Source organism: Dendrobates tinctorius, unplaced genomic scaffold, assembly GCF_039654945.1.
Source record: "Dendrobates tinctorius isolate UK_male_01 unplaced genomic scaffold, ASM3965494v1 ptg000203l, whole genome shotgun sequence".
Taxonomy (NCBI): Eukaryota; Metazoa; Chordata; class Amphibia; order Anura; family Dendrobatidae; genus Dendrobates; species Dendrobates tinctorius.
In genome coordinates, this window is record NW_027361870.1 from 20,417,333 (window position 1) to 20,443,054 (window position 25,722).

The 25,722-nt window shown below is 43.4% G+C and overlaps 1 protein-coding gene and 1 long non-coding RNA gene across 3 annotated transcripts in view; one reads left to right on the forward strand and one right to left on the reverse strand.

Annotated features, from left to right (window-relative positions):
• The window catches only part of PLCB1 (phospholipase C beta 1), a 1,254,316-nt gene extending 1,248,636 nt beyond the window's left edge, over positions 1-5,680 (reverse strand). Inside the window, exon 1 of the mRNA XM_073553862.1 lies at positions 5,343-5,680. Within this exon, the coding sequence (XP_073409963.1) occupies positions 5,343-5,441 (99 nt within the window). The 5' untranslated portion in view covers positions 5,442-5,680. The remainder of the gene's footprint in view (positions 1-5,342) is intronic.
• The window catches only part of LOC141057311 (uncharacterized), a 44,281-nt gene extending 29,256 nt beyond the window's left edge, over positions 1-15,025 (forward strand). The window contains exons 3-4 of one of the 2 annotated variants that reach the window (XR_012222028.1): positions 1,422-1,517; positions 14,643-15,025. This is a non-coding gene — a long non-coding RNA (uncharacterized lncRNA). The remainder of the gene's footprint in view (positions 1-1,421; positions 1,518-14,642) is intronic. The other variant, XR_012222029.1, reaches the window with a different exon arrangement.
• The last annotated feature ends 10,697 nt before the right edge of the window (positions 15,026-25,722 follow it).

Sequence of the window (25,722 nt, forward strand, 5' to 3'; positions counted from 1 at the left end):
TCTGTGGTTACACAGAGTGAATGCAGACTGTTTTTCTCAGCCCAGAAAACCCCTTAGGGTTCAGTACTATATTGAGGTAGCAGTTGGCACAATAAACTGATGCACTATGTAAAAAAAAATGGATTCACTATGTACAGACAGGGGCAGCATCTCATCCCTGAGTTACCAAACTTCCCAGTGTATTATTACGGTGTATAGAAACAAAGGTAAGCTGAACAGTCGCCCCCAAAGTCAATGGTATTGGTGGGTCCTTGGCACCCCAGTCCGGCACTGATTACCCTACTTTGTTCAATACAGAGAGCATTTTTGTACCTTAAAAAGGTTATCCACTACTTAACATTGATGACGTATCCTAAGGTTCAGGTCATCAATGTCTGATCGGTCGAGGTCCGGCACCTGGCGCCCCCGATGATCAGCTGTTACTGGTGTTGACAGGCGCTGATTGGAAGTGCTAACTTGGCGAGCTGGCCGTCTACTTGTACTGGCTGCCGCAGAGTACTAGCCATCCGCCTCCTATTGATTTGAATAGGAGGTAGATATGTAGTTCCAAACCTCGGCAACTACATGTAGACGGTCAGCTCCGCAAGTACTTCCAGCCGGCGACACCAGTAACAGGGGGTGCCAGACCGCGGCCGATCAGACATTGATGACCTGTCTTTAAGTTAGGTCATCAATGTAAGTGCCAGGAAAACAATGGTGGGTGGATAAATAAATGACGCAAAACTGTAACCATATCTTTGTGCGCAGATTGTAAGCTGGGTAACTGTGATAAGGCTCTGTTCACATGTACAGTTGTCATTTGTTTTTAATGACAAGAATGGAAAAAAAAATGGTCTTTTACAAACGGAGGAGAGTCGGATAGAAAATGGAAACATGGAAAAGTTTCTGTTTTTTGGTGTGCTTTGGTTTATGTCTTGCATCCATTTTTTCCCATTTGCATAGGATCTGTTTTTACTAAAGGGCCATCTCTGCTTGTCTCAGTGTTCTGGGCATATGTGCAGTGCTTAACAGGTCCATTTTTTTATTTCCGACATAACAGATGACCGGTTTTCCATGATCCATTTCCCTTACATTTTAATGTTTGCAATCTTTTTTTGGGGGGGCCGAACAAAAAAGTAGTTCACACTATGATTTTTATTCCTGCTAAAAAAGGAATCGCAGCTGGAAAGGAGGCAGATGGTGAACATTTTTAAGACACTTTCATTGTCATTGAAATGAATGGATTGTGTACTGGAATTTTTTATTCTGTTTTTACAAGCCCAAAACTGATCTAAAAAAAGGAGCTACTAGACATGTGAATAGAGCCTAAATGTATGGGAATGCAATGACCAGGAGCGGAGATCTGTGAGATACAGTACAGTACTGCTCTGTTATATTTGTTTAGTTGTAGTCTTTTATTTGCTCTCTTGATAAACTTGCAGGTGACTGCGTCCAACCACCCACCTCACTGTGATCCTATGACTCTGCATTGTTAAAGTCATCACTGTAGCGGAGAACACGGGAAACCACGTCTGAAGGTAATATAGCAAACTACAATTTAGAATATATATATATATATATATATATATATATATACACACACACACACACACACAGTTGTGCTCAAAAGTTTACATACCCTAGCAGAATTTTTGCTTTCTTGGCCTTTTTCAGAGACTATGAATGATAACACCAAAACTTTTTCTCCACTCATGGTTAGTGGTTGGGTGAAGCCATTTATTGTCAAACTACTGTGTTTTTCTTTTTAAATCATATTGACAACCCAAAACATCCAAATGGCTCTGATCAAAAGTTCACATACCCCATTACCTAATATCGTGTATTGCCCCCTCTAACATCAATGACAGCTTGAAGTCTTTTGTGGTAGTTGTTGATGAGGTTCTTTATTTTCTCAGATGGTAAAGCTGCCCACTCTTCTTGGCAAAGAGCCTCCAGTTCTTGTAAATTCCTGAACTGTCTAGCATGAATTGCGCGCTTGAGATCTCCCCAGAGTGGCTCAATGATACTGAGGTCAGGAGACTGAGATGGCCACTCCAGAACCTTCACTTTGTTCTTCTGTAACCAATGAAAGGTCATCTTGGCCTTGTGTTTTGGATCATTGTCATGTTGGAACATCCAAATACTTCCCATTCGCAGCTTCCAGGCTGATGATCGCAAATTTGCCTCCAGAATTTGCAGATAACATGCTGCATTGATCTTTCCTTCAAATTTGACTACATTTCCTGTGCTTTTGTAGCTCAAACATCCCCAGAACATCAGTGATCCACCTCCGTGCTTTACAATATGAATGGTGTTCCTTTCATTATGTAACATTTATAGTTGTGGCCAAGTTCAGTTTTGGTCTCATCACTCCACATTACCTTGTTCCTGAAGTTTTGAGACTTATCTGTGTGTTGTTTTGTGTATTGTAGGCAAGATACTTTGTGGCATTTGCCCAGTAATGGCTTTCTTCTGGCGACTCGACCTTGCAGGCCATTTTTCTTCAAGTGCCTCCTTATTGTGCATCTTGAAACAGCCACACCGCTAGTTTTCAGAGAGTCCAATATTTCAGCTGATGTTATTTGTGGGTGTCATGATCCAGACCGAGTTTTTCCTGTCTCTCCTTTTCCTGGTCTGGTCATTCAGGGGTTAACTTTTCTCTGCCTCGTTCTGGTGTCAGTTCGGCCATTTCTCTGCGCTGCTTCCTGCAGTCAGTGTCAGTTATATTTTCTGCCTACGGCGTTAGTAGCTGACTCTGGTTATACCCTAATTTGTCCTGCTGTGTTTTGCTGTCTGTGCCCGTGTCTGTTCATTTCTCTCTTCCTGTCCTGACTCAGTGTTTCCCTTCGTGTTTAGACTCCCCGATACCCAACTCTGCTTTGGCTCTGACCTGGTCCTGTCTCTTGCTTCTGGTATTTCTGCTTCTGACCGATACTGACCGCGGATGACTGGCATTATCAATTCCTTGGATATCTTTTTGTATCCCTTTCCTGTTTTCTACAGTTCAACTACCTTTTTCCATCGATCCGTTGACAATTCTTTTGCTTTCCCCATGACTCACAATCCAGAAACGTCAGTGGCTGGATGAAAAAGATGCAAGAGTCTGTCTGGATCCCAGAAACTCACTCAGCTTTTTTGCACACACACTGATTACAAGCAAACAGGTCACAGATGAGGATGTTACCTTTAGTAGGCATTCAAACCATTTGTGTCTTCTATGCATATTATCAGGCCAAAATCACCAGGGTATGTGGACTTTTAATCAGGGTTATTTGGATGTTTTGGGTTGTCATTATGAATTAAAAAGAGAAAACACAGTAGTTTGACAATAACTGGCTTCACTCAACCACTGACCATGAGTGGAGATTAAGTTTTGGTGCTAATATACATACATATATATATATATATATATGTGTATGTATATATATATATATATATATATATATATATATATATATATATACAAACAGTATCAGGGATTTATTATACTTTTGTGCACATCACAAAATCGACTATACGTGAAATTAAAATTGTATTTTATTTCATATCAGGTGATTTACATTGGGATTACAAACACTTTTCCTATTCTGTAATGTAATGCCCTCTAATGCTATGTTCCCACGATGAATTTTTGCTGAATTTTTGACGCTGCGTGTTTTTGCTGCTTCAAAAACGTTATGTCTTACAGTTTCAGCACAGTGAATGGGATTTATAGAAATCTGCCCACTGTGTTTCTTTTTAATGCTGCGTAAACTCATCTGACATGAACTTATAAATTGGTTAAGTCACCAAATTATTCACCAATTGCTTTAGGAAATTAGTAAATAATTCATCCATAATATACTGTCTACAAGACACGAGACCACTGTATGGAAGACTACCGTATGTTGCTATATTACCTTGTTAGCTCTGTACTACTGGGATCCAGAGTGAACAGACTCCCAAAATGACAGTAGATCCGCTCTGTAAGCTCACTGACTGTATACTGCCCCTATGGCATCTTATAGGTGTCTGCGTGATACATCCCACCGAAGCCAAAAAATCATGGTGATGTTTCGAAACCAAAAACACGGTGATGACCATTGCCATATCTGCGCTCTCTATCCATTTCTTGATCATTAATTAATATGACTTATTTTACTACTTTTTCTTCCCAGTACTACAATCCACATAGGTCTAATTATGCATGAAGGAGAAGTGTACTCAGCATGGCTGAGATCTGTGATAGGCAACAGGCGAACTGTGGGTTGAGCAATTGGAACGGACAGCAATGGCAAACTGAACACAAATCAGAAATGAATAATGATTATTGCAAATGTATTAGTTGAGTAAATCATTATTGGAATATATCCAATCATAAAGGGGATCCCGTGAACGTAATAAAAGATGTCCATCAGTACATTATGGCTGCCCTTTAACTATAAGTTTTAATTTTATCACTTATGATGTATTTAAAAAGGCAAATTTATATAAATATAGTGCCCGACTCAATGGGAAGAAGAGGTCAGGATTCTTGTTGAATGACACCTACAAATGTCCATTGGGAATCCCTAATTTTAAAATGTTAAATGTCCCTTGCTGTAGTTATGATATATAGACATTGATCTGGAATTTAGAATGTGAGCCCCAGCGATGACAGTGTCTGTAAAGCGCTGTGGAATGTGGAATTATGAGTAAAATAAATTATAAATAAATATATATATATAGTGTATCGTGCACACAACACGCTCCGCTGTCACACTGTATAAACAACCACCTGTTTGTTGACTGCATCAAGTAGAGACCAAGTGCAATTTCCAGATCCCCGGGGTTTTGCCGGCATCTATGCAATGACTGCTGGCACAATAATACTGTGAAGTGACAGCTGTCAGTGAGTGCGGTGGAGGTCACATAAGAGCCCTTTATGGGGGTCTCTTGACTCCTCTTTGCCTGCACAGATTGAAGGAAGCAGCATTTTCCTGCACCCACATCCACTTGTCATTGCTTCCATGTGACAAGATGCCTTATTCAGTGTGGGCTGGAGAAACCTAACACTCCGGAGTAATATTTATATCCTCATCGAGTCACCTTGGAAAAAAAACCCCCAAAAAATAATGAGATCAAGCCCGCCAGTCAATCATTCGCGTTTAACCCTTCATACCCCAGCGCTGACCCCTGTCACCTCTCCAGGAGACCCCCCATGCACAGACAGTGGATGGAGCACATTACATGGTCACCAGCTGTCACTCATTCATTCCCTCTGATCGATCCCTTTAAACTCCGGCAAGGAGTGCACAGAGGCAGGGCACAGGTGGGATGGTGCCAGCTGGGGGCGCTGTCATCAGACACATGCATGCAGCAGTGCTCACACACGGCGTACTTACATCATCCCATTTGATACACTTGGATCCTCTTTTCAAGGTGTCAGAGACGCAGACGCGTTTGAGCTGCAGAGCGTGGACCCCTGGCTGTGCCCCTGCCATGTCCACACATTTATGCTTCCAAGACAAGGAGAGAAGGCAGTTCCCGGGCAGGCTGGGGATGGCAGAGGGTGGATGTGCTGTTAGCTCCTAGACAGGAGGCACAGCTGACAGCAGACAGCCTGAGCTACCGGCAGCAGCAGCAGCAGTGTTTCAGCTCTGCCTACTCCTCCAGCTGCTGCCTCCTCCTACTCCTCCAGCCAGAACCATTCAGCACTTCGCCCCCCTCTGCCATGGAGCAAGGAAGCACACACATGCAGATGCAGACGCCTTGTGTCCTCCCTGCAATCACAGCAAGCCAACTTTCTCCTTATCCTGGCATGACTTGCGGAACAGCGCCACCCGCAGGGCAAAGCTCTGCACTGCACACTGCCTCCAGCTGGTATTGCATTCAAGAACTACAAGTCCCTGCATGGCTTACCAAAAAGAAATCACAGTTCACACAGGCTTGAGATTTCTGAGTAAAAAAATCAATGGCAGCACTATGATTTACTAGGACGAGAGACGCCAGCCCCACACACAAGGGTTAATCCACATTCCTAGAAATGATGGCTATGGAAAGAGCAGACATAATAATGGTTGTGATAATAGTTCTCCTGGAGGTAAAGGCTGCATTCACATCTGCATTTGGCCATGATTTCAGTAAGAAAACAGAATTAGGGTGAGTGCACACGCTGCGGATTGTGCTGCGGATTTTCCTGCGCGGATTTGGCAAAAGACCTGGGGTTTATCTGCGGATTAGCCTGCGGTTTGACAATTGGACAATGGAGCAGGTGTAAAACCGCTGCGGATTCCGCACAAAGAAGTGACATGCTGCAGATTTGAACCCGCAGGCAGGCCAACATTAGGGGCTGGCAGACCAGGCAGCTGCCTAGGGCCCCTGCTCCCCCAGGGGCCCCCAGCTAGCGGCACATCACGCCGACGCTATGGGGCCCTGCCCCCAGCGCCGACTGCCGCCGCAATGATGGAGGAGAGAGCGTCAGCTGACACTCCCTCTCCCATCATTCCCCGCTCTGCCTCTGACACAGCGGGTTCGCGATGACGTCATCGCGCACTCACTGTGTACCAGGCAGAGCAGGAGACAGGAGCTGGGAGCAGCGCAGGGCACGAGGAGAAGGTGAGGAGTGTGTTTTTTTAAAAAAAAAAAAATCAGTGTGAGTACAGGACTGTGGGGCCACTCTCGGGGGGGCGGCTATATACCATGCTGGGCTGTATACCACGCTATATACCATGCTGGGCTGTATACCACCCTATATACCATGCTGGGCTGTATACCACGCTATATACCATGCTGGGCTGTATACCACGCTATATACCATACTGGGCTGTATACCACGCTATATACCATGCTGGGCTGTATACCATGCTATATACCATGCTGGGCTGTATACCACACTATATACCATGCTGGGCTGTATACCAAGCTATATACCATGCTGGGCTGTATACCACGCTATATACCATTCTGGGATGTATACCACGCTATATACCATGCTGGGCTGTATGCCAAGCTATATACCATGCTGGGCTGTATACCACGCTATATACCATGCTGGGCTGTATACCACGCTATATACCATGCTGGGCTGTATACCACGCTATATACCATGCTGGGCTGTATACCATGCTATATACCATGCTGGGCTGTATACCACGCTATATACCATGCTGGGCTGTATACCACGCTATATACCATGCTGGGCTGTATACCACACTATATACCATGCTGGGCTGTATACCACGCTATATACCATGCTGGGCTGTATACCACCCTATATACCATGCTGGGCTGTATACCACACTATATAGCATGCTGGGCTGTATGCTAAGCTATATACCATGCTGGGCTGTATACCACGCTATATACCATGCTGGGCTGTATACCACTCTATATACCATGCTGGGCTGTATACCACACTATATACCATGCTGGGCAGTGTACCACGCTATATACCATGCTATATACCATGCTGAGCTGTATACCATGCTATATACCATGCTGGGCTGTACACCATGCTATATACTATGCTGGGCTGTACCCCATGCTATATACCATGCTGGGCTATATACCATGTGGTGCTGGGCTATATACCATGTGGTGCTGGGCTATATAATATGCAACTGTGTTATATTCCATGGGGTACATTTTACATTAAATTCTATGGGGGAGGCTGTGTTATATAATATGTGGGGCTACATTATATTCTATGGGGAGGTGGGCTGTATTATATTCTATTTGGGGCTACATTATATTCTATGGGGGGCTGTATTATATTCAATTGGGGGTAATTGCATCATACTCTGAGGGGGCTACATTATACTATATGAGGAGGCTACATTGTATTCTATGGGGGGCTGCATTATATTCTATGGGGGCTGCATTATACTATATGAGGAGGGCTACTTTGTATTCTATGGAGGGGCTACATTATGCTATATATGGAGCTGCATTATACTCTGAGGGGGTTGCCATATATTCTATGGAGGGGCTGCATTATACTATTTGGGGGGGTGCAATATATTCTATGGGGGTTATATTATATTGTATGGCGGGGCTGCATTATACTCTGTGGGGTCGCTGCATTATACTATATGTGGGCTGCATTATACTGTATTGAGGACTATGGGAATACATTATATGAAGAACTATGGGGTGCATTATACTATGGGAAGTGAATTGTACTACATGGATGACTATGGCTGTGCATTATACTATATGGAGAGCTATGAGGAGTGTATTATACTATATGGAGTACTGAGCAGTGTATTTTAATATATGGAGAACTATGAGGAGTGTATTATACTATATGGAGTACTGAGCAGTGTATTTTAATATATGGAGAACTATGAGGAGTGTATTATACTATATGGAGGACTGAGCAGTGTATTTTAATATATGGAGGGCTATGAGGAGTGTATTATACTATATGGAGTACTGAGCAGTGTATTTTAATATATGGAGAACTATGAGGAGTGTATTATACTATATGGAGTACTGAGCAGTGTATTTTAATATATGGAGGGCTATGAGGAGTGTATTATACTATATGGAGTACTGGGCAGTGTATTTTAATATATGGAGAACCATGAGGAGTGTATTATACTATATGGAGGACTGAGCAGTGTGTTTTAATATATGGAGGGCTATGAGGAGTGTATTATACTATATGGAGGACTGTGGGGCAGATTATATTATATGGAGGACTATGGGGTGTAAACTGTAGATGTGCTGCTGATAACATGATACTGTATGGGGACAGATTGATCCATTAGTGGGTCGTTCTGTCCCCATCATTCTTTCTCAGACGGTGGAAAGAGGCCGGGAAACAAGTGTTGAACGTCTTCAATATTGTCGATCGCACTCGTTTAGCGTCCTTAACTCAGCGCATGTAACTACAACTGAAATGCTTCTGTGTGATGTGAAATATGTTAGCATTTGGGGCCCCATTTTAAACTTTGCCTAGGGCCCCACTTTGCCTAAAACCGACCCTGCTCGCAACAAATCCGCGTGGACAAATTCTGCAGCATGTGCACAGCGTTTTTCATTTTACCATTGAAAACAATGGTACTGTACAACACAGCTAAATCTGCTGCGGTTCCGCAGAGCCAGAAACGCTGCGGATCCGCAGCAGAATCCGCAACGTGTGCACATGGCCTAAGGGCTCGATGACCCCAGCGTATAAAATGGGGGAGTGGAATCTGATGTTTTATGGAGAGAACTCACCCAGTGTTATTCTATATGGCAGTGCAGATCAGCGCTTTTTTTTCTGCCCGTTTCAGCATGAGAAAAAAAAAAATCACTGCATGCTACAAGTCAGATCACAACACCCATACAAGTATATGGGTGCGAACAAATCATCAGACTTCTCTCGGATGACATCTGAGTGGAGCCACCTTCCGCCTCCACAGAATGGAGAAGATCAAGAATTTTTTTCTCCATCTTCTCCTCACCTGTCCTACAGTTATCTCATCTGAGAGAATCGGATCACAGTAAACAGACACTTGGATCAAGCGCTGATTACTACCATACAGTTGTGCTCAAACGTTTACATACCCTAGAAGAATTTTTGCTTTCTTGGCCTTTTTTCAGAGAATATGAATGATAACACCAAAACTTTTTCTCCACTCATGGTTAGTGGTTGGGTGAAGCCATTTATCGTCAAACTACTGTGTTTTATCTTTTTAAATCATAATGACGACCCATAACATCCAAATGACCCTGATCTAAAGTTTACATACCTTGGTGATTTTGGCCTGATAACATAAACAGAAGTTGACACAAATGGGTTTGAATGGCTACTAAAGGTAACATCCTCACCTGTGACCTTTTCGCTTGTAATCAGTGTGTGTGCATAAAAGCTGAGTGAGTTTCTGGAATCCAGACAGACTCTTGCATCTTTCATCCAGCCACTAACTGTTCTGGATTGTGAGTCATGGGGAAAGCAAAAGAATTGTCAATGGATCTATGGGAAAATGTAGTTGAACTGTATAAAACAGGAAAGGGATTAAAAAAAAAAATCCAAGGAATTGATAATGCCAGTCAGCAGCGTTCAAACTGTGATTAACAAATGGAAAATCAGGGGCTCTGTAAAAACAAAACCATGGCCAGGTAGACCAACAAAAATGTCATCCATAACTGCCAGGAAAATTGTTTGAGATGCAAAGAAAAACTCACAGATAACATCAGCTGAAATACAGGACTCTGAAAACTAGCGGGGTGGTGTTTCAAGATACACAGTAAGGAGGCGTTTGAAGAAAAATGGGCTGCATGTTCAAGTCGCCAGAAGAAAGTAATTACTGCACAAATATCACAAAGTATCTCACCTACAATACACAAAACAGCACAGAGACAAGCCTCAAAACTTCTGGAACAAGGTAATTTGGAGTGATCAGACCAAAATTTAACTTTTTGGCCACAACCATAAATGTTACAGTTGGAGAGAGGTTAACAAGGCCTATGATGAAAGGAACACCATTCCTACCGTAAAGCACGGAGGTGGATTGCTGATGTTTTGGAGATGTGTGAGCTACAAAGGCACTGGAAACTTGGTCAAAGTTGATGGAAAGATGAATGTCATCCAAGTAAAGTCCAATGTTTTCCACACACTCATTGACTTGCATAGCTGAATGTGATCCAGATATCAGATCAAACTTGTGCATGCAGCGATTTTTTTACTTGGACTGGCTTGGTCCAAGAAGAAAGTCAGACATGTGCACAACTCCATAGAATAACTTTGGTTTGAGTGTGAGGTTTTGATGATAGAGCACACTTGGACCAAAAATACGTCCATGTGCACGACTCTTATCATATAGCAACAGTCGTCCGATGTAACAACTGAGGACAACAGTTAAAGCTGCAATTATCCCCACTAATGACTTCCATCACTATTTGGCAAAGTGACATGCATTAGTAATTTGTAGTGTCAAATAACATGTACGATGTAGTTGTCACACTCAGTGGCGTAGCTTGGCTCGGTCAAGGCAAGGATTTGGCACCCCCTAGTTTTAAACTTAGCATCCTTATCCCCCAAGCACATGTATTATGTTTTAAGAAAATACTCATGTAATTATAGTTTGATTTTTAACCTTCTAGTTAATTTTCTGCTCTTTCCTGAAATCTGATATAAAAATGTTAAAATCAAAAGTTTTTACCCTATCCCTATTAATACCCCTAATCCTATTCCTATCCCTAGCCGTAACTGTAGTCCTAACCCTAGCAAGGATTAGAAAAAGTATGTGAAAACGTACATATTTTTTGTTTGTTTTTGTTTTTTGCAAGGGACACTTTTTTAAAATGTGGGACAGTTCCCACAGTTTGAATATATCATACCAACCATAATAGTAAATCACAAATAGATGATAAATGAAAGATAACAAATAGTTAATTAATAGTTACCCATTTCTCCCTGGCGTGGGTACCTGGAGATTGATTTGGGTAATTATCCATTATTAGCTATTTATTATCTATTGCTACACAACAATTGGATTTGGTATGACACTTACCCAGTGATGCACCCCCTGATGCACTCAGATGATTTGTCGGATAGCTCTCGCTCCAATGTTATGCTATGGAGCAACGCCGACTAGTGTATTTTCACATGCTGAGTCAGCGTCAGAAATAAAATCGCAGCATGCTGCAATTGGCCGTGTATATCAGATGGGGCGCGCACCTATGCAAGTCTATGGGTGAGTGCAAATCATCTGACTGCACTCTAATGACATCCAAGTGCAGTCCGATATACTCCAATTCACAGAATGGAGAAAATGAAGAATTTAAGTCCTCCGTCTTGTCTGCACTGATTTTGCAAAGTGATACAGTCCACATGGTCTACAGTTGTGGCCAAAAGTATTGACACCCCTGCAATTCTGTCAGATAATACTCAGTTTCTGCCTGAAAATGATTGCAAACACAAATTCTTTGGTATTATTATCTTCATTTAATTTGTCTTAAATGAAAAAACACAAAAAGAATTGTCCTAAAGCCAAATTGGATATAATTCCACACCAAACATAAAAAAGAGGGTGGACAAAAGTATTGGCACTGTTCGAAAAATCATGTTATGCTTCTCTAATTTGTGTAATTAAAAGCACTTGTAACTTACCTGTGGCACCTAACAGGTGTTGGCAATAACTAAATCACACTTGCAGCCAGTTGATATGGATTAAAGTTGACTCAACCTCTGTCCTGTGTCCTTGTGTGTACCACATTGAGCATGGAGAAAAGAAAGAAGACCAAAGAACTGTCTGAGGACTTGAGAAACCAAATTGTGAGGAAGCATGAGCAATCTCAAGGCTACAAGTCCATCTCCAAAGACCTGAATGTTCCTGTGTCTACCGTGCGCAGTGTCATCAAGAAGTTTAAAGCCCATGGCACTGTGGCTAACCTCCCTAGATGTGGACGGAAAAGAAAAATTGACAAGAGATTTAAACGCAAGATTGTGCGGATGTTGGATAAAGAACCTCGACTAACATCCAAACAAGTTCAAGCTGCCCTGCAGCCCGAGGGTACAACAGTGTCAACCCGCACTATCCGTCGGCGTCTGAATGAAAAGGGACTGTATGGTAGGAGACCCAGGAAGACCCCACTTCTTACCCCGAGACATAAAAAAGCCAGGCTGGAGTTTGCCAAAACTTACCTGAAAAAGCCTAAAACGTTTTGGAAGAATGTTCTCTGGTCAGATGAGACAAAAGTAGAGCTTTTTGGGCAAAGGCATCAACATAGAGTTTACAGGAGAAAAAAAGAGGCATTCAAAGAAAAGAACACGGTCCCTACAGTCAAACATGGCGGAGGTTCCCTGATGTTTTGAGGTTGCTTTGCTGCCTCTGGCACTGGACTGCTTGACCGTGTGCATGGCATTATGAAGTCTGAAGACTACCAACAAATTTTGCAGCATAATGTAGGGCCCAGTGTGAGAAAGCTGGGTCTCCCTCAGAGGTCATGGGTCTTCCAGCAGGACAATGACCCAAAACACACTTCAAAAAGCACTAGAAAATGGTTTGAGAGAAAGCACTGGAGACTTCTAAGGTGGCCAGCAATGAGTCCAGACCTGAATCTATAGAACACCTGTGGAGAGATCTAAAAATGGCAGTTTGGAGAAGGAACCCTTCAAATATCAGGGACCTGGAGCAGTTTGCCAAAGAAGAATGGTCTCAAATTCCAGCAGAGCATTGTAAGAAACTCATTGATGGTTACCGGAAGCGGTTGGTCGCAGTTATTTTGGCTAAAGGTTGTGCAACCAAGTATTAGGCTGAGGGTGCCAATACTTTTGTCTGTCCCATTTTTGGAGTTTTGTGTGAAATGATCAATGTTTTGCTTTTTGCTTCATTCTCTTTTGTGTTTTTTCATTTAAGACAAATTAAATGAAGATAATAATACCAAAGAATTTGTGTTTGCAATCATTTTCAGGAAGAAACTGAGTATTATCTGACAGAATTGCAGGGGTGTCAATACTTTTGGACACAACTGTACATTTGGATATATTGTGTATTGTCGGGGTCAACATGAGTGCTTATAAAAGATGACAAATTCTATGGGGGTGTAAACAATTTTCTTGTGAAGATCAGACTTTGATAGATCCCTGTTCTTAAAACAGGTCACCTATTCACACCCGATTTTCATTGCATTGATTAAAACATATCACAATCTAATTTCACCTACAAATTATTTGCTAAAGGTTCACATATTTTTGTCACTCACAGAGATGCGATATTGGATCGTTTTCTCCACTGAAAAATTGACATTTAGGCTAAGTTCACACGTAGCGGAACTCCCGCGGAAGTTACAGCGGGAATTCCGGAATTCCATTCCGCAGGAAAATCGCATTTTAAATTCCCGCGGAAAAACTAGAGATTTGCAAGCGTAATTAGCTTGCAGAATATGCTAGCGTTTTCCAAGCGATCTGTAGCATTGCTTGGAAAACTGATTGACAGGTTGGTCACACTCGTCAAACATAGTGTTTGACAAGTGTGACCAACTTTTTACTATTGAGGCTGCCTATGCGGCATCAGTAGTAAAAAGATATGTTAAAAATAATTTAAAAAATAACAAATCGGGTTATATTCACCTTCCGACATCCCGCGCAGCGTCCCCAGGCCTCCGCGATGCCATGGCAGGACCCTGTCCCAGTGATGCATTGCGGCAATGACCTTTGATGACGAGACCGCGACAGCATCGCGAGACGCGACGTCAGCAAAGGTCATCGCAATGCATTACTGGGAATGGGACCTGCCGCGTGTATCGCTGAAGCCTGGGGACGCGGCGCGGAACGTCGGAAGGTGAATATAACCCGATTTTTTTTTTTTATTTTAATTCTATTTTTTATAGGGATATGGTACCCACAGCCTGGAGGACAGTCTCCTCTCCTCCGGACCGTGGGTTCCATCCGCAAATGTTCTGCTTACTTTTCGCATGGTGGGCACAGACACTTGCGGAAAGTAAGCAGAACAATGCATTCCTATGTGGGCAGAATCGCCGCAATACCGCAAAATAATGAGCATGCTGCGTTTTTTTCCGCGATGCAATTCCGCCGCGGGAAAATCCGCAGCATTAGCACAGCATTGCGGAATCCCATAGGATTGCATGGGATTCTGTTTTTTCGTTTTCGTGGCAGAATCGCGCGGTAAAAACCACCACGAAAGCACGAAAAAAACGCGATGTGTGAACGCAGCCTTAATATATTTTACTTTTTTTTTACGTTCCTTTAGGACTTGGGTGAAAATCTGATGTGCAGAAGTTTTAGTTCAACTATAGCTCAAACTTTCAAGCAGCACTGTAAATATTAAATGTGTAATGAAAACAAAAAACTAATCATTTGTTCTGTCTAAGCTTATTAAATTAAATTAAACTGCCAGGATCCTGCAGACACATCACTGACGCTGAGAGGGAACAAGAAACAAGAGCAAGAAACTGGAAGTGGAGGTGCTGGAACCCAGGACTGGGCCTGCAACTGTGGAATCGCTGGATTTTTCATAATAAAACTACATTTAAAAGCTATATTAATTTCAATTAGAGATTAATTTTTATCAAGGAAACCTATTTAACTTGGTTCATGAAGGTGAATATTGTGGAATAAATAAAACTTAAAGGAGTGGTCCAAAATTAATATTTATTTTAGTCCTAAGGGTATGTGTACATGTTGAGTATTTGGATGCAGACATTTCTACATCTCTTGGCAGGAAAAACACAGAGGCAAAACACTTTTTTGCCTCTTCTTTTGGAAGGCAATGAATGCTATAGAGATGTACAGTTGTGGCCAAATGTATTGACACCCCTGCAATTCTGTCAGATAATACTCAGTTTCTTCCTGAAAATGATTGCAAACACAAATTCTTTGGTATTATTATCTTCATTTAATTTGTCTTAAATGAAAAAACACAAAAGAGAATGAAGCAAAAAGCAAAACATTGATCATTTCACACAAAACTCCAAAAATGGGCCAGACAAAAGTATTGGCACCCTCAGCCTAATACTTGGTTGCACAACCTTTAGCCAAAATAACTGCGACCAACCGCTTCCGGTAACCATCAATGAGTTTCTTACAATGCTCTGCTGGAATTTTAGACCATTCTTCTTTGGCAAACTGCTCCAGGTCCCTGACATTTGAAGGGTGCCTTCTCCAAACTGCCATTTTTCGATCTCTCCACAGGTGTTCTATGGGATTCAGGTCTGGACTCATTGCTGGCCACCTTAGAAGTCTCCAGTGCTTTCTCTCAAACCAATTTCTAGTGCTTTTTGAAGTGTGTTTTGGGTCATTGTCCTGCTAGAAGACCCATGACCTCTGAGGGAGACCCAGTTTTCTCACACTGGGCCCTACATTATGCTGCAAAATTTGTTGGTAGTCTTCTGACTTCATAATGCCATGCACATGGTCAAGCAGTCCAGTGCCAGAGGCAGCAAAGCAACCCAAAAACATCAGGGAACGTCCGCCATGTTTGACTGTAGGGACCGTGTTCTTTTCTTTGAATGCCTCTTTTTTTCTCCTGTAAACTCTATGTTGATGCCTTTGCCCAAAAAACTCTACTTTTGTCTCATCTGACTAGAGAACATTCTTCCAAAACGTTTTAGGCTTTTTCAGGTAAGTTTTGGCAAACTCCATCATGGCTTTTTTATGTCTCGGGGTAAGAAGTGGGGTCTTCCTGGGCCTCCTACCATACAGTCCCTTTTCATTCAGACGCCAATGGATAGTACGGGTTGACACTGTTGTAGCCTCGGACTGCAGGGCAGCTTGAACTTGTTTGGATGTTAGTCGAGGTTCTTCATCCAACATCCGCACAATCTTGCGTTGAAATCTCTTGTCAATTTTTCTTTTCCGTCCACATCTAGGGAGGTTAGCCACAGTGCCATGGGCTTTAAACTTCTTGACGACACTGCGCACGGTAGACACAGGAACATTCAGGTCTTGGAGATGGACTTGTAGCCTTGAGATTGCTCATGCTTCCTCACAATTTGGTTTCTCAAGTCCTCAGACAGGTCTTTGGTCTTCTTTCTTTTCTCCATGCTCAATGTGGTACACACAAGGACACCGGACAGAGGTTGAGTCAACTTTAATCCATGTCAACTGGCTGCAAGTGTGATTTAGTTATTTAGTTATTGCCAACACCTGTTAGGTGCCGCAGGTAAGTTACAGGTGCTGTTAATTACACAAATTAAAGAAGCATCACATGATTTTTCGAACAGTGCCAATACTTTTGTCCACCCTCTTTTTTATGTTTGGTGTGGAATTATATCCAATTTGGCTTTAGGACAATTCTTTTTGTGTTTTTTCATTTAAGACAAATTAAATGAAGATAATAATACCAAAGAATTTGTGTTTGCAATCATTTTCAGGAAGAAACTGAGTATTATCTGACAGAATTGCAGGGGTGTCAATACTTTTGGCCACAACTGTATAATAGCTAGAGATAGATAATACATGTAGATAGATATAGATAGACAGACATAAAGACAGACCAATATAGACATAATTGCACAACCCTCCAACATATTATAAAATTGCATCATATGGAGGTTATCGGACAGTTTTTTTATGATTAAATAAATAAAGAAAAAAAGCAACCCCATTTTTGTAACCAGCAAAGGTAAAGCAGACAGCTATGAGCTGATGTTATCAGACTGGGAAGGTCCCTGGTTTTTGCATCTCTTCCCAGCCTAAAAATATCAGCCCTCAGCTGCCCCAGAAGTGGATGCTCCAATTATGGTACTTCACCTTGACTTTTGCCGCTTGTGTCGTACTCGCAGGTACGCACGACGCAGTGACGAGTCGCGAGACGGTTTAGTGCTTTTAGTATTAATGTTTATAGGCCTAGAGGTAACTGTCCTCAGTTGTAGCCTAATCAACCAAAGGGGTAACAAGAATTGCCCTTGCGGGGCTCTACTTTATACAAGCAAACACAAACGAGGTAGAACACGACTACGTCTGGCAAGAGCCGGTCACTATAGGGCCGCGGTATGGCTGACTACGGGTCCTTAAATATATAGTCAACTTAGCCGTCCAGATGTCCCTCGCCATTCGGGATGGTGGTCTTTTGGCGTAGCAGCCGCTGGACCCAGTTGATGAAGCGTTGAGGAAGTCTTCGAGCGCACCACAGGCCCCGGAGGAGTTCTTGGACGGATGGGCCGCAGCCCTCAGAATGGGGCAAGTGGCAGCAATGTGGGGTGGCGAGGGGCAGGCCACCTGCGCAGCTACCAGCTGCGACGGGGAATCCGTGGCGAGCAACAGCCCCACCCTTGCCGCGGACCGGAGCGGGACAGTGGTGGCCGCCGGCGGCACTGGACTTGCCGCGGCCATGGGTAAGAGCAGGGTGGCCGTGGGTGGCGGGAGACAGGCTGCAGCCGCGGGCCAGAGCGAGGCGGCAACGGCCGCGAGCGACCGCAGGCAGGCCACAGCCGCGGGCAGAGGCGAGGTGGCAGCGGCCGCGAGCTGAGGTGGGCAGAAGCGGGGCAGCGGCTCTCGGACGGTCGTGTCAGCGCCGTCCCTCTGATGTCCTCGAGGAACGTCTCTCCTGGCTCTGATAAGTCGCTCTGGCTCTCAGTCGCTCCCACGGTCTCCTGCTGCTTCTGTCCCAGTCTGCTGACTCACAGTGACTAGCGTTCCCCGCCCCTTTTATACTGGCTCCTCCCCCAGCCCATCTGTCCATCTCAACGATCCATCCCTGAACTCTGTCCCCCGGGAACAGTTTCCCCCGGAACCTAGGTGACGGTCCCCTTGGTTCCAGCCCGGACACTTGGCGCGGGGCCCTTCTTCCCACACTTGCACTGGTGCATTGGCAATCGGAGTAATGGGGCTTGGGGATAATGTCAGCTGTGTAGTGTCCAAAAATACAGCTGACATCAATCACTGATGCTAGTAATCATCATTGTAGTCCACCAAATCTGATGTAATAATAATAATAATTTTTATTCATGTAGCGCTAACATATTCTGCAGCACTTTACAATTGAGTGGGGACATCATTATAATAAATAAGGGTTTTCATATAAAGCTGCTTGATCCGGTCACCAGCCAGGATCTGTCTATGTGCAGTTATCAAGTCCTATTGGGTGCATGAAGGGTGTGGAGACAGATGAAAAGGAGGGAGCAGATTATGAATAACATTTGCAAGGAAATGGGAGAGTTAGGTTAATGAGTTGAAGTGATAGACTTGTCTGAGCAGATGTGTTTTTACACGCTTAAAATCATGGGGACTGGATATTGGTCCGATCGTTGTCATAATGGACGCATTCATAGAATCATGGAATGTTACAGTTGTAAGGGTCCTCCAGGGTCATCGTGTCCACCTGTGTTGCTAACATCTTGCTTTATGGGCTGGCTGCACCCTGTAGTGCATGTGTTCCAAGATCTGGGCAGGTATGTGGTGCTGCCTTTTTGTATTGCTGTTTATATTGAATTTTTGTAGACCTCGAGTCTTCTTTAGTGGCTTTGCTAATTAGTTTAGTGTAGGGACTCGTAAGAGTGGGGACCCTTGGCGCAGGTTACAAGCTCACATATTTGGGCCAAGATATCAGCTAATACCTCACTAATTTTGTATTTTTTTGCACTATATTTTTCGGGGTGCAGCCAAGCCCAAACAAGTCTGGTCTCGCATGAGGGGTGTTCACAATAGGATGCATTGAGAGTGTGCTGGCCAGCCCGCCTAATCGAATAGTAGGGGCATGACTAATAGGCTGTGAACCAGACACTATGCAGTACCTTTTATGTGAACAACGCCCTATGCAGGCCTTTATTGTGCATTTGTGTACTGGGCAGTCACCCCCTCCAGGAATGGGTAGGTGGAGAGTGGCTGTTAATCTGGTATTTTGCACCTGTGTTGCTAACATCTTGCTATATGGGCTGGCTGCACCCTGTAGTGCATTTGTTCCAAGATCTGGGCAGGTATGTGGTGCTGCCTTTTTGTCTGCTGTTTAAATTGAATTTTTGGAGACCTCAAGTCTAGTGTTGAGCATTCCGATACCGCAAGTATCGGGTATCGGCCGATACTTGCTGTATCGGAATTCCGAGACCGACTTCCGATATTTTTTCAATATCGGAAGTCGGCATCGGAATCGGAAGTTCAAAGTTGATTGACTGCCTGACGTCATCATGATGCGCGCATCATGATGCGCTGTCATTTCGGGCCTTCCGGGGGTCTCTGCCGGCCTGCCGGGGGGCTGTGTGGACTGCCCGGGGTCTGTACCGGCCTGCCGGGGGGCTGTGCCGGCCTGCCGGGGGGCTGTGTGGACTGCCCGGGGTCTGTACCGGCCTGCCGGGGGGCTGTGCCGGCCTGCCGGTGGTCTGTGCACCCTGTGGGGGTCTGTACCGGCCTGCCGGGGGGCTGTGTCGGCCTGCCGGGGGGCTGTGCTGATGTCCGGGGGTCTGTGCAAGCATCGTCCGATGGGACTATAAGTCCCATCTGGCGATGCCTGCTACCATGACAGTGATTGACACATTAGCCAATGATGGGACAGTAGTAGTCCCATCATCCGGCTAATGTGTTAAATGTTAAAAAAAAAAAAAAAAAATACTACATACATACTACATACATACTACATGCATGCTACATACATACTACATATATACTACATGCATGCTACATACATACTACATATATACTACATGCATGCTACATACATACTACATGCTACATACATACTACATATATACTACATGCATGCTACATACATACTGCATGCTACATACATACTACATACATACCACATATATACTACATACATACTACATGCATGCTACATACATACTACATACATACTACATGCATGCTGCATACATAACACATATATACTACATGCATGCTACATACATACTACATGCTACATACATACTACATACATGCTACATGCTACATACATACTACATATATACTACATGCATGCTACATACATACTACATACATAATACATGCATGCTACATACATACTACATACATACTACATACATACCACATATATACTACATACATACTACATACAATACATTCATACAATACATACATAGACATACACTACATATAACATAGAGTAACATACTCCGCACTGTATTCCTCCGCCACTTAAAAAAAAAAAAAGTCCCTAGTCTCACTTTATGCCATTGCTGCGTGGGAAATTCCCACACAGCAATGGCATAAAGTGAGACTAGGGACTTTTTTTTTTTTAAGTGGCGGAGGAATACAGTGCGGAAGGATACCTACCTTCCGTCATTGGATCCCTGCAGCCCGTAGAGAACGGCAGCATCAGCTGATGCTGCAGTTCTCTACCCAAGATCGTCGTGGGACACACTCGTGGACTGCTTCGGATCGTGGGTGAGTATTTTTGTGGTTTGTTATGTTAATATTTATTCCGTAAAAGACAATGGCTTCGGGGAACAATGTGACAAGTATTGGTAAGTATGTTACTCTATGTTATATGTACTGTATGTCTATGTATGTATTGTATGAATGTATTGTATGTAGTATGTATGTAGTATATATGTGGTATGTATGTAGTATGTATGTAGTATGTATGTAGCATGCATGTAGCATGCAGTATGTATGTAGCATGCATGTAGTATATATGTAGTATGTGTGTGGTATGTATGTAGCATGTAGTATGTATGTAGCATGTAGTATGTACAGTATGTAGTATGTATGTAGTATGTATGTAGCATGTAGTATATATGTAGTATGTATGTAGCATGTAGTATGTATGTAGCATGCATGTAGTATGTATGTAGCATGCATGTAGTATGTATGTAGCATATATGTAGTATGTATGTAGCATGTAGTATGTATGTAGCATGCAGTATGTATGTAGCATGCAGTATGTATGTAGCATGCATGTAGTATATATGTAGCATGTAGTATATATGTAGTATGCATGTTGTATATATGTAGTATGTATGTTGCATGTAGTATATATGTAGTATGAATGTAGCATGTATGTAGTATGTAGTATGAATGTAGCATGTATGTAGCATGTAATTTTTTTTTTTTTTTTTTTTTTTTTTTTACATTCAACACATTAGCCGGATGATGGGACTACTACTGTCCCATCATTGGCTAATGTGTCAATCACTGTCATGGTAGCAGGCATCGCCCGATGGGACTTGTAGTCCCATCGGACGATGCCTGCACAGACCCCCGAAGCCTGCACAGCCCCCCGGCAGGCCGGCACAGCCCCCCGGCAGGCCGGCACAGCCCCCCGGCAGGCCGGCACAGCCCCCCGGAGCCTGCACAGACCACCGGCAGGCCGGCAAAGCCCCCCGGCAGGCCGGCACAGCCCACCGGAGCCTGCACAGACCACCGACAGGCCGGCACAGCCCCCCGGCAGGCCGGCACAGCCCCCCGGAGCCTGCACAGCCCCCCCGGCAGGCCGTCACAGCCCCCCGGCAGGCCGGCACAGACCACCGGAGCCTGCACAGACCCCCCGAAAGGCCCGTACAGACCCCAGAGAGGCTGTACAAGGCAAAAACAGGGTTTTTCTTATTCCGATACCGGAAGTCCCATAGACTTGAATGGGACTTCCGGTATCGGAATCGGCGATACCGATACTTTTTTTAAGATCGGCCGATCCATTCCGATCCGATACTTTGAAGTATCGGACGGTATCGCTCAACTCTACTCAAGTCTTCTTTAGTGGCTTTGCTAATTAGTTTATTCCACAGATAAGTAGTTCTTATGGTAAAGAAACCTTGTCTCCTCTGGAGATTGAACCTATCTTTTTCAAAATGGAGTAAATGCCCCTTTGTCATTTGAGGGGGTTTCACCTGACACAGTTTTTGACCATACTTTTTGTATGAGCCATTTATGTACTTGAAATAAAGTAATAAAAAAGACCTTCAAAAGGCACAGTACATTGTGATTTTGTCAGTTTGTTCCATGTTTTCACTCCGTCTTCACTAATTTATTAGCCGGAATAATACACGCAGGCTACTTCTCATCAAAATCTAAGATTAACATCTGCTTTTAGGTGCTGGATGTTGCTCACTGAGACCAAGGTAAGGGGTGAAAAGAGTGAAGACGTCTGCTACCTCCAAACATTCTAATTCCCTTGATGTTTTTACAAGAAGAAATCAAATGGAAAGCTATTTCAGAAACTACTGGAGCATTTCCACATTCAATATGATTCATGAAAAATGAGTTATGGGAGAAGCATACAAATGTATACAGGAGTGTATCATATTTGTTATTGAATCCCAACTCCCAGGCATCATTCATTACATTTTGTTGCAATATGACTATTCTGTTCATCTTTCCGTCTCCCCATTTGTAAGATTCTCATTATCTTCTTTTCAAATGACTTTGGGTATAAGCTATTACGAGGGCCCATTTTGGATGGTACAGATAACGAATAAACTGCAATATAAATCTACGTTGTTCCTACGTGCAAAGTACAGAATGTGCTTACATGAACTTTATATAATACATTGAGAGATCCGTCCTTAAAGGGGGCGACCCAATTTCTATTCTATTACAGTAACTTGTCAAACAATCAAAGGGTAAAGCCTGTCAGAGGCCATTAGGTCAAAAAGGCTACTTCAGATATGCATGACACCAGCCACTCCTCATGACAGATCCCAGAGGAGACCCTGGTCTTCACCCGTAAAGGGAATTTGTCACCACAATTGATTAAACTATTAATATAGATATATAGGATATAGAATGCTGAAAAAGTCCTCCCTGTGTGTCTCATATCAGATGCATTGTTGCTGAGAAATCATATTTTATCATTTTATATAAATGACCTCTTCCAGACTCTGGAGATAACTCTGCCTCCAGAGCTTATTTTACATAGAGGGGAGTTACCAGCGACACAAATAACAGGAGAAATGAAATTTGTCTTCTTGCAAACACATTTTTTTGCTTCTATCTCAGCTCTGTTGTGTTGCTATATTGTAAGCCTGTCTGCCTGTGATATGGAAATGAAGCTGAAAGGAACCTGCAGATGTGTCAGATATAGTCGCACACAGCTCTGCAGTGAGATCGGGAGAGCACAGAGCGGCCGTTAGGGTGTGTGCACACGCTGTGGATTGATCCGTGCGTATTTTGCAAAATCCGGAGGTCAAAAGACCAGCGGTTTATCTGCGGATTAGACTGCGTTTTTGCCCTGCGGTTTATCACCTGTAGAGGTGATAATGGAGGAGATGGTAAACCGCAGCGGAATCCGCAGAAAGAATTGACATGTCAATTCTTTCTGCGGATTAGAAACCACAGCAAATCCACGCAGAAAATTCCGCACCGTCTGCACTGCGGTTTCCATTTCCCATAGGATATCATGGTATTGTACACCACAGTAGAAACTGCTGCGGATCCGCAGGGCCAAAACTGCTGCGGATCCGCAGCAGAATCCGCAGCGTGTGCACACACCCTTACACATCACACTGGTAACTCCCCTTTATGTAAAACAAGCTCTGGAGGAAGAGTTATCTTCCAGGAAGCATCCTCCCCAGAACCTGGAAGAGATCATTTACATAAAGTAATACAAAACAATTTCTCATCAACAACACATCTGATATGAAGCACGCAGACAGGACATTTTTGAGCATTCTTTAACCCAGGGGTGGGCAATTAATTTTCACGAGGGGCTACATGAGAGACCATGACTGTTGTGTAGGGCTGAAGCAATAGCTTGAAATTAATTCTACTCAATATTAATTTATTAATATTAATTGTAGCACTTAATATTGAGCAGAATTAAGTATGCTGACACCCCCTATATATCTTTAAACCCCCCCACAGCCCCTTATATATAGCATGAGCCTCACACAGCCTCCCTATATACAGTCATGGCCAAAAGTTTTGAGAATGACACAAATATATTTTCACATGATCTGCTGGCTTCTGGTTTTTATGTGTGTTTGTCAGATGTTTTTTTCACATACAGAAATATAATTGCAATCATATTATGAGTAGCAAAAGGTTATATTGACAGAATGAGTTAATGCAGCAAGTCAATATTTGCAGTGTTGAGCCTTCTTCTTCAGGACCTCTGCAATTCTCCCTGGCATGCTCTCAATCAACTTCTGGATCAAATCCTGACTGATAGCAGTCCATTCTTGCAAAATCAATGCTTTTATTTTGTCTGAATTTGAAGGTGTTTGTTTGTCCACCCATCTCTTGATGATTGACCACAAGTTCTCAATGGGATTAAGATCTGGGGAGTTTCCAGGCCATGGTCCCAAAATCTCTATGTTTTGTTCCCTGAGCCATTTAGTTATCACCTTTGCTTTATGGCAAGGTGCTCCATCATGTTGAAAAAGGCATTGTTGATCGCCAAACTGCTCTTGGACGGTTGGGAGAAGTTGCTCTTGGAGGACATTCTGGTACCATTCTTTATTCATGGCTGTGTTTTTAGGCAAGACTGAGAGAGAGCCCATTCCCTTGGCTGAGATGCAACCCCACAAATGAATGGTTTCAGGATGCTTGACAGTTGGCATGAGACAAGACTGGTGGTAGCGCTCACCTGGTCTTCTCCGAATAAGCCGTTTTCCAGATGTCCCAAACAATCGAAAAGGGGATTCATCAGAGAAAATGACTTTACCCCAGTCCTCAGCAGTCCACTCCCTGTACCTCTTGCAGAATATCAGTCTGTCCATGATGTTTTTTCTGGAGAGAAGTGGCTTCTTTGCTGCCCTCTTTGAGACCAGGCCTTGCTCCAAGAGTCTCCGCCTCACAGTGCGTGCAGATGCACTCACACCTGCCTGCTGCCATTCCTGAGCAAGCTCTGCACTGCTGGTAGCCCGATCCCACAGCTGAAACACTTTTAAGAGACGGTCCTGGCGCTTGCTGGTCTTTCTTGGGCGCCCTGGAGCCTTTGTGGCAACAAGGGAACCTCTATCCTTGAAGTTCTTGATGATGCGATAGATTGTTGACTGAGGTGCAATCTTTCTAGCTGCGATAATCTTCCCTGTTAGGCCATTTTTGTGCAGTGCAATGATGACTGCACGTGTTTCTTTAGAGATAACCATGGTTAACAGAAGAGAAACAATGATGCCAAGCACCAGCCTCCTTTTAAAGTGTCCAGTGGTGTCATTCTTACTTAATCATGACATATTGATCTCCAGCCCTGTCCTCATCAACACCCACACCTGTGTTAATGGAGCAATCACTGAAACGATGTTAGCTGGTCCTTTTAAGGCAGGGCTGCAATGATGTTGAAATGTGTTTTGGGGGATAAAGTTAATTTTCTAGGCAAATATTGACTTTGCAAGTAATTGCTGTTAAGCTGATCACTCTTTATAAAATTCTGGAGTATATGCAAATTGCCATTAGAAAAAATGAAGCAGTAGACTTTGTAAAAATTAATATTTGCGTCA